Below are 9083 nucleotides of genomic sequence, written 5' to 3' on the forward strand. Positions count from 1 at the left end.
TATATATATATAGTTTTTTATATATATAGTTGTTTTTTTCTCAGCTATACACCACTATGCTTTAGTAATCCAAGACTCTTAATCTTCAACTTTTGATTCCAGTTGAGACTCCAGCTCCTATGGCTTCTCTGAGAGCTGTGGTCTGACCTTTAGTTGCTTGTACAGGTTGTACATCACTGATCTCCATGGCCAATGTCTTCTTTTGTTGGGATGAGGGTGTGATCTTAATAAATGTGAAATTTCCTGTGGTTTCAAGCAGGGGAACTCTCAAAGGAAAGAGAGGAGGCTTGAAGTTTTGTAAGTATCTGCGAGAGTAGGCTTTTGAGCTCTTTTTGGAGTGTATAGCTATGTGGCCTCATTTAACACAGTTTGAGTCTGCAAAAAAAAAAGTTGCAGAACTTCTGGTGTGAAGCTGTTGTACAGTCTCCTGTGATGAGAAGGGAATTTGGAGCTGTGCCATGCCTTTGTGCTGCACAGATTCTCTTCACAGCATTCATCTTACAAACCGATGCATTGTTGCACTTACTTTGCAGGAGTTGGGTAACAGGACGATGTAATTGAAATTCTTTCTCTTACAGATATTTTCCGAAACATGTTTTGTTCTTCTACTAATGACACTGATTGTGTGAAGGTATAGACAGTAGGAAGTAAACTGTAAAGACACCTGCCTGTTTTCCCTGCTCTTTTGTGTGGAAGGAAAGCAGTTAGAATACATTCTGTAGTTAAAGATATTTGCATTGTTAGAGCCTTAAGATACAGGTTCAGTGGATAAGTTTTTGGGAAAACAAAGCGATCTAATTAGGCTGTATATCCCTTGCTTTTTGTGCTGGTCTTTTCTTTCCTCTCTCCACAATGAGGCCCGTAGCAGGGCTTTAATCTTACTGTCTGACAGCTGTGTACTTTTATTTAAATCAGCTGGAACCTAAGCTGGCTTTGACAGCATTCCTTTCAACAGAGGCAGGCGTTTTAGTGGGAGTAAATTATTATAGAACTACAGGCTTCCTCAGTCAGCATTTAAAAAAAGAGAGGAAAAGAGAAACAGGAGGGAGTGAAAAGACTATTATTATGCTTGCAGTGTTCAGAAGTCTAAGAAACGGGGTTTTTAGATCCTATGGGGTTTTTGTACCTATGGAATCCTGTGTATGTTTATTGGACTTTTCCAGGTCTTCCCAAAGGTGTTACTGTTTTTTTCCTACACAAATCAGTAGTTTCATTTTTTCAGACAGAACTATTACTGGCCTGTATCAGACACTCCAGTTCCAAGTTACAGAATTAGCCCTAATTTTTTTGGGTATGAGCTGAACATCAAGAAGCCACATGAAATCAGTGCGGGGGAGCGGATGCTCAGTGACTCTGAAAATCAGGACATTTTGTAAAGGTTTCTAACTGTGAGTTTCAGCATCTTAGGCATACATTGGTCTTTAAAAGCTGGTCTTGGTAGCATCTGTGGAAAAAAGGAGGTTGTGCTTTTGATGTGGCACACCCATTGACTGCTATGTTCCAGGATGCTCTCACAATAGCATCTCGTATTGCCCCTGTTGAGCATGCAGGAGTGGACTAGATGAGCCATTTGACTGACCCAGTAGGGCATTTATTATGTTCTTAGATGAAAATGAGAGAGACAAATAACAGCTGCATGATTGTGCCCCAACACAGAGTAATTTTAGCAGGATAGAAGGATTTATAGTCATAAGACCAGAAATTCACTTTTAGAATGGACAAATAGTTTTATGAAAAGTGTCAGAACTGGTTTTTGCCTTTTAGAAATCTCAAGAAATTTTGTTTTAGTAATTTAAGACAAAATTCAATTGTGACTTCAGTGATAAAAATATTGAAAACTTTCCGCAAGAAAAAAATACGGTGAGTTTAAAGGATGTTGTTAACTTCCATTTATAGGAAGCTTGTTAAGGAATGTATCAATAGCACTTCGTAATGATTAATGCAAAGTCTTTGTGCAGACAGTACGACCATTTGTTCCATGTCTGTAATTTTCCTGTCAAAAAAGATGACACTTCAAATATTAGGAGGACTGAAGGAGAAGGAGGGACACAAAAAGAAATGTAGTATTTTAGGTTAACTAGAAAAGTATGCAGAAGTTCCTGTTAATGTCTGCTGTGTTTATTGAGATTGTTTCTTGACAGTGCTGTTCTTTTGTAGCTGAACTTGGAGACTATGATCCTGCAGAACATGTCCCCGAACTGGTGTCTGAGTTCAGGTTTGTTCCCACTCAGACTGAGGAGATGGAGCTGGCCATTTTTGAGAAGTGGAAGGAGTGCAGGTACCCAATCTCGCAGTGCATGCTGACCAGCTCTTGCCACTGATTTTTCTGTGAAGTGAATGTATTAAAAAGATGCTGCTGACACTTCTTTCGTGGTCTTGTTCAGAAGCATAATTCTAATACAATTGAGTTGTGTTTTGTAAGAGGATATAATATGAAAAGTGGAGTTTTTCAAAGGTCTGAGTAAAATGATGAGGTTGCAGAATCATGAAATGCAATAATTTTTGCAGCAGCAGTTTCAGATTAAAACTTCCAAAAGTGACCTTGATGTTCATGAAAGTGAACAAGTGTCAGCAGTGTTTAGGTTTTTCTCAAACTCTCAAGCGTTTTCTTTTCCTCTTTCCTCATATACCAGTTTTTCCTTTCTGTGCTTTTTCAGGCATTTACCTAACAGCAAAAAAATTTATTTCAGGGGGCAAACACCAGCACAGGCTGAAACTAACTACTTAAACAAAGCTAAGTGGCTGGAAATGTATGGTGTAGACATGCACATAGTCAAGGTATGTTTAACCACAGCATGGTGACCTTTGGAAATGATAATGTTAGCTTTGTCCTGCATTTCAACACTGGTTTTGCTTTGGGGGTGGGGAAAGGGAATATTGCACTCATCTAAACCGTGGAACAGGCCTGGCTTTGCATCAGCATTCCACTTTATAGTATTTCTAGAAGGTATAACTTTAGTCCAGACATTTTCTCTGTGTTAAATACGTAGTTGGTGTGGCAATACGTACTAGAGTGTTTGTATTTAGACTAAGAACTATGTGAGAATCATAGTAATTAAATTAAAATTGGCTGAGGTCCAGTCAGCTACCAACTGAAAAGAAACATTAAATAAAAATTTGTTGTGGAGAAGAAAGTGCAGAGAACTGCACAAGGAGGTCCTCATTACACAGAGAGATGAAGAAACTTTAATTTTCCACTTTACAGCCTTATTTTGAAGGTTTGCAAACTAGGGAAATCCATTGCATAAGATCACTGAAACATGAGAGTTTTGTTATATAAAATAAGCAGATGTTTAAAAGTAACACTGGGCAAATAAGCTACATTAGTTACGGGAGTCATTTGGATAAAGAGTCGAACACCAGAATGAACATAATCTTTATTTTATGGCAATTAGGCAAGAGATGGCAATGATTACAGCCTGGGACTGACACCTACGGGAGTTCTTGTCTTTGAAGGAGACACAAAGATTGGTTTGTTTTTCTGGTAAGTTCTCTGTGCCTTAAAATATATTTTAGATTTTTAACCTTTTGTTTCTTTTTCACCAGAAAAAAATATATTTGCTTGGGATATGAGAGCACCGTGAATGCTCGGTGCCTGCAGAAATATTCTGTAGCCCGTGAGTGTGTTCATGGTGTCCAAAAATATTCTTTTTTTTGCATTCTTGGTTGATACGTTAATGGGCTGCTTATGTATAATATGCTAGAGGCAAGTAAGTGATGGAATAACTTCAGGATGCTTTTTAATTTGTTTTATTTTTTTTGAATGATGTGTGTGTGTGTTGCTGTATTTTGCACTAGATTGCTTGGGAAGTAGAGTATGCACCCGGTGAGTGAAATGAAGTTTCTTCAGGTGTTCTGGCTGAGTGTTACACCTCGGTGTTGAGAAGGAGGCAGAAGCAATAGCGCGAGTGCAGTTTTTACGTATAATATCATCTAGGTGGGCTTTTCGTTAAGACAATCTCTTTGTGCCCAGTAAAGGGCAGAAGTGTCCCTTCCTGCCCATCGATAGGAACTAGTTAAACAAAGAACTCCAAACACCCCTCCCCACAACCTAGATCTATATATAGTCAAATACTTGAGTAACACCCCGCAGTTTCTTAGAAGCATTCTGATGAAATTTTGCAGGGCTTTATATTGCATAAAACACAAGGTGGAGAACCTTCCAGCTAGCATGTTTGGGTCTGGGTACGCAGGCATTTATGGATTTTTAAGTGTTTTATTCTGGAATTCCCATCCAGTGTTCCAAAACTTTATACAAAGAATGAGTAGGCAGATGATGAGGTGAAATTTCATCATATGAATAGTTAGTTTGGGTTAGCCCAGTCCAATTTTACAAACTTCTTGGAAAAACACACACTTTGTAACAGAAATGTTATCTGTGTGTCTTGTCTCTCCACCATCAATGCTGGGTATTTTTTTGGCAGGTTGCATTTTTGTGTCATGTTCACATTGTTCCCTTTGGCGAGGATTTTCTGAAACAGTCATCCCAGGGATGGATCTGTAATATATTGTACAATGCTTTACATTTCTGTAATAAAGCAGAGTTATTTTGGCCTGCCTTTGTGTCTTTCTGATTACAGTTTTGTGGGCTTATGGAAGAGTAGGCAAACAGGAGTATTTGGGTGGAGCTGGATTTCAGTTCAAGTAATTATTTTTTCAAGTTCTGATAGAAGTATCTGTTGAAAAGTTGCTGACTTCTTATCTTTAAGGTTTCTAATTAAGTGTTAAATTTTGCAGTAATACATTGTTAACCACAGTATAATTGAGCCCTACTGCATGAATTTAAATCACCCACAAAAAAGAGAAGAACAAAAAAATTTAGTAGAGAGGCTTGGACCAGCATGTTGAACATAGCTCTCAGTGAGTTGCTAAGAGAGTTAGATATAACCTGCTTTTTCTGTTCATCTTGCAGGCCAAAGATAACAAGACTTGACTTCAAGAAGAACAAACTCACTCTAGTTGTTGTTGAGGATGACGAACAGGTAGATAACTGTTCGGTTTACATCTCAGTCTTGATTATACCGTACTGGTTTACATGTTCCTGATCTTTTTTTATATTCTGAGAGTTAACATGGATGCTTTGCAAGATTTTTGGTTGTGACTTGAAGGGAGGACAGGAAAGAAGGGGCTTCTTAAAAAGTAAACAGGCTCAATTACTTATTTTCTTACTCTGTTTCTAAAAGGGGACTACCTTGTGAATCTAATGTAGACCAGATAATTTGGAAACGGTGTGCATTGTGCAAGAAAGTTCAAAAAATGGCCACATTTAGTGGAATGAATTCCTTAAGCAGGTGCCAGAATTGTCACCATGGGAAGAAATGCTCAGAGCTGAGATCAGAAAAATGTGAACATTGGTAATTTGAGGAGATAAGATTTGGAAGTGAGACCATGTGAGCTTCATTGAGAAGTATCTTCCTATTATTATGATGTTTTTAATTTGTAGTTATTCAGGGGTTTCACTTAGATATACGAGATCTAGCCCTTTCCAGCTTCAGAGAATGGAGCAGTTTAATGGAGCATTAAAGCTTCTGAAATGTTGATTTTTCTGCCTAAAATATTTTTTAAACATTTCAGTATTCATAAAAATCCAAATTTAATTTGGCTTGCATTGAGTTGTAGCTTTGACTTATTCAAGCCTCTTGTAAATCGTCAGTGTGCTTTGTGTGCTTTAAGGGAAAGGAGCAGGAGCACACTTTTGTCTTTAGACTGGATCATCCCAAAGCCTGCAAACACTTGTGGAAATGTGCAGTGGAGCATCATGCCTTCTTCCGGCTCCGAGGTCCCGTCCAAAAAAACTCAAGTCGGTCAGGCTTCATTCGGCTAGGATCCCGGTTCCGATACAGGTCAGTGAGATCTGTCATTTAGCATGTATCTGCTGTCACTTCTTGCTTTTCTTGGATTATGCATGGAAACAGGAGAGAGCTTAATAATTATTCACCTAGGACATACAGAGCAATGAAACTTGCAAGCTGACTGGGTTGCTTTATTGGTTTTATTAAATCATATGGATTTCCCCAGTACATTTTCTGATTTATCTTTAGGTGATTCTGGTCTGTGCAGTAGGAAACCAAGGATTTTTCAAGGTTTATATTTCTTACATAGCATATATAGTACATTGTGTTTTACAGTACATCTTGAAAGCCCAGCCTTTTTTAAATGAGCCATAGAGGATGGATGATTGACTTGCACAATTGAGGACCTTTCACGTCTTTTGACCCCTGAGTTCCTGACTGAGTGGTGGCAGTGATTCAGAAGTGTCAGATAATGCCCATCCCATGTTAGGCATTACTGGATGGCTCGTGGTCCCAGCTAGTCTGCAGGATGCTGTCAGTTGCCCAGGCTGTGACCCCAGGCAGTATGCATAGGCTTTGCTTCTATTTCCAGCAGCTGTAGCAATGCCATCGAGCCTGCTTCAGAAAGGATCAGTGGAACCAAGGAGTCGGCAGAACATGAGGCTGCTGCTGCCCTGGGGGGCAAAACTTGGCCAAACTTGGGGAAAAAAGACTTGCCTGGGAACAAGAGCATCGAGATGCTGGGTTTTAGTCCTGTTACCATCTTTCTTATGACTTCTGGCCACATCACTTCAGCTTTACTTTCTTGCAGAATTTTCAACCTCTCCCAAACAGCATGACCACAGAAGTACACAAAGGGCAAATGTGCTTTTTCAGCACCTTGATGTTTAAGGAGTCACTGCTTCAGCTTTCTGTCTTGAGAAAATGACTTGATGGTTAGGATGTTTGTAGACTCCACCTCTTTCTTGTGAAAGGCCTTCTGAGGTGTTTAGTTTGGGACTTTTTAAATAGAACTGAGATCAGATTATTAAGCTATGAATTTAAAGTAGAAATGGGATGTTTTAATGAGCCCTGTCTGCATTTTGTCACTAAAATTAAGTGATTTATTTTAATGTTTTGTACTTTCACATGTCATTGGTAGTGGCAAAACAGAATATCAAACCACCAAGACCAACAAAGCCAGGAGATCAGCATCCTTTGAAAGGAGGCCCAGCAAGAGATATTCAAGACGAACACTACAAATGAAAGGTAAACTATTGACCTTCTATTTTGAGAATTATAATCCACTGTGGGAATCAAGTAATCATATCATTGACAGGTACTGTGTAGGAATTCTGTAGCTGTTTACCCTCCTCTTGAATTTTCAAAATTAGGTGTTCTGTGACTTATTTGGGAGACCACATTTTTTTCTCAGAAAACACTTGTGTCCGAAGCATGTCATTCTAGCTTACCTAGCAGATGTTACCCACAAATACTGCACAATAGCTCTCTGTTTGAAGATGGAAAACTTGGATCAAGGAAACAGTGATGTTCTAATGATAATATTTGAAATTTATTATTCAAGTTTGAAATTTTCATCACTGAGATTTTTTCATTGTTTTCAGGAGTTGCACTCTGTTGTTACAACCCAAGAGCATGTGATGTTCTCCTTGTCTCTTTTTCCCACTCTTGCATAGGTCAAGCGTGACCTCCATGCATACTTTCAGATGCTTGGTGAAATCCAAATCATTGGTTTGCTCTTCAGATTTTTATTTTTCCAATTTAGAAATTTTTTTTCCACACATTATACATGGGATACAGGTGACTTTTGTGCTTTTAATCACCTACTTTTAGGCGGTTCTAAACTATTTTTAATAATATTCTTAGTATTTAACTGATAACCTAATTACAAATTAAGTTTTATTTAACACTCTCTTTTCAGCACATTCAGCTCGACTTGAAGAAACAAGGTAAGATGCATTGCAGTATTTAAATTTCTCTTTGATATTTGCCACTTGAGCACGTGTCTGCAGGAGGAGGTGATAAGATTAGTTAAATGTAGAGTGTGTTAACCTCTTAACTGTGGTTTTGTGTTTGTTTGCTTTACGTAAAACCTGCTTTGCAACAAAGCAAAGCTCCTGTGTTGCTGTCATGCTGAAGATTTTGCCAGACTTGCTTACTAGCAGGCTAAGATGGTTGGTTGTGATTGTGATTCTTGCTGGATACAAGCTGTTGTTCTGGGTGCTGCTATGTAGAGAGATCAGGTAATAGCATGGGAGGATCTCTTCTTTCTGAGATCTGCTTACTCTGGCTATGTGACTGAAATACATAATCAACTAAAGTTTAGAAGGAAAGTACAGTAAAATAAATGCTTGAAATATTTTTATTATTTTATATTCTGTACTATGCTTGCATTATTTTTATATACTTATGTAATTATTTTTATATACTTACACCAAATCATTCATGACCAATGTTGAGAGGGAGGCGTTTTGGCTCTTTGTTTCTATACTTAGAGTCTCTTGACATAAATTGGTTCATACTCGCTGTTGCAGTGTACAGTGCTCATATGGATCTGAACCATACAGTCTTCATACACAATGGAAGAGAGGACACCAGGGTAAAATGAATTACCTGGTAGCAAAGGAAGTGAGTCACTCAGTTCTGCTTTCTGTCCATTGCCCTAATGACTTGTCAACATTGCAATGATTAATTGCAACCAAATTATTTCTAGAAAGTAGATACTCATAGATGTTAAGCATCACGACAGGAGCTGGGTGAGGAATGTCAAAATAATGTTTCAGAACAACAGGTTTAACACAGCCATATGTTTTGTTTGTAGCAGCAGGGTTGATTCTTGCATGAGAGGAGGAGAAGATTGGGAACTGTGGGGACAAGGCTGCAGTTACTTTAGTGGAGGTGTCTCTGTTGTTGCGACCTTCTGTATTGTCATTCCTTTTTATAAAATAGGAAAATACTCTTCAACCCAGGGTGTCATTAAAGAACTTCTGAGTGCAGAATGATTAATTAGTACTCTCGTCGTGCTGTGTTGTCATGGCCTTCTCCAAGTTCGTGCTGCTTAGGTCATTCCGAGAGTGGGAAGAGAAACTTCCTATGTGGTTTCTCCTTCTGATAAGAGAGCTGATCTGCGCCTAGGTGTGGCACTGCTGTGTTGGTCTCCAGAGCAATCTATGCCATTTCTGAAACTCTACACTCCAGCGTTGCTAATTGAAATGCATCATGAAAGATGTATGTTGTTCCATTCTTTGGTGTTAACTCAGTGCGGAGGAATGTGCTACCCAGAAGGCATTC

At 38.7% G+C, this 9083-nt stretch overlaps 1 protein-coding gene across 1 annotated transcript in view; it reads left to right on the forward strand.

Annotated features, from left to right (window-relative positions):
* Positions 1-2157: 2157 nt before the first annotated feature.
* LOC104544119 (band 4.1-like protein 5) overlaps positions 2158-9083 on the forward strand; it is a gene marked incomplete at its 5' end in the record, with an annotated part of 30151 nt that continues 23225 nt past the window's right edge. Inside the window, 7 exons of the mRNA XM_010188885.1 lie at positions 2158-2278; positions 2691-2778; positions 3396-3484; positions 4913-4982; positions 5674-5843; positions 6934-7040; positions 7714-7741. Coding sequence (XP_010187187.1) covers positions 2158-2278; positions 2691-2778; positions 3396-3484; positions 4913-4982; positions 5674-5843; positions 6934-7040; positions 7714-7741 — 673 coding nt within the window. The remainder of the gene's footprint in view (positions 2279-2690; positions 2779-3395; positions 3485-4912; positions 4983-5673; positions 5844-6933; positions 7041-7713; positions 7742-9083) is intronic.

The sequence above is a fragment of the Mesitornis unicolor genome, unplaced genomic scaffold, assembly GCF_000695765.1.
Source record: "Mesitornis unicolor isolate BGI_N332 unplaced genomic scaffold, ASM69576v1 scaffold35567, whole genome shotgun sequence".
Taxonomy (NCBI): domain Eukaryota; kingdom Metazoa; phylum Chordata; class Aves; order Mesitornithiformes; family Mesitornithidae; genus Mesitornis; species Mesitornis unicolor.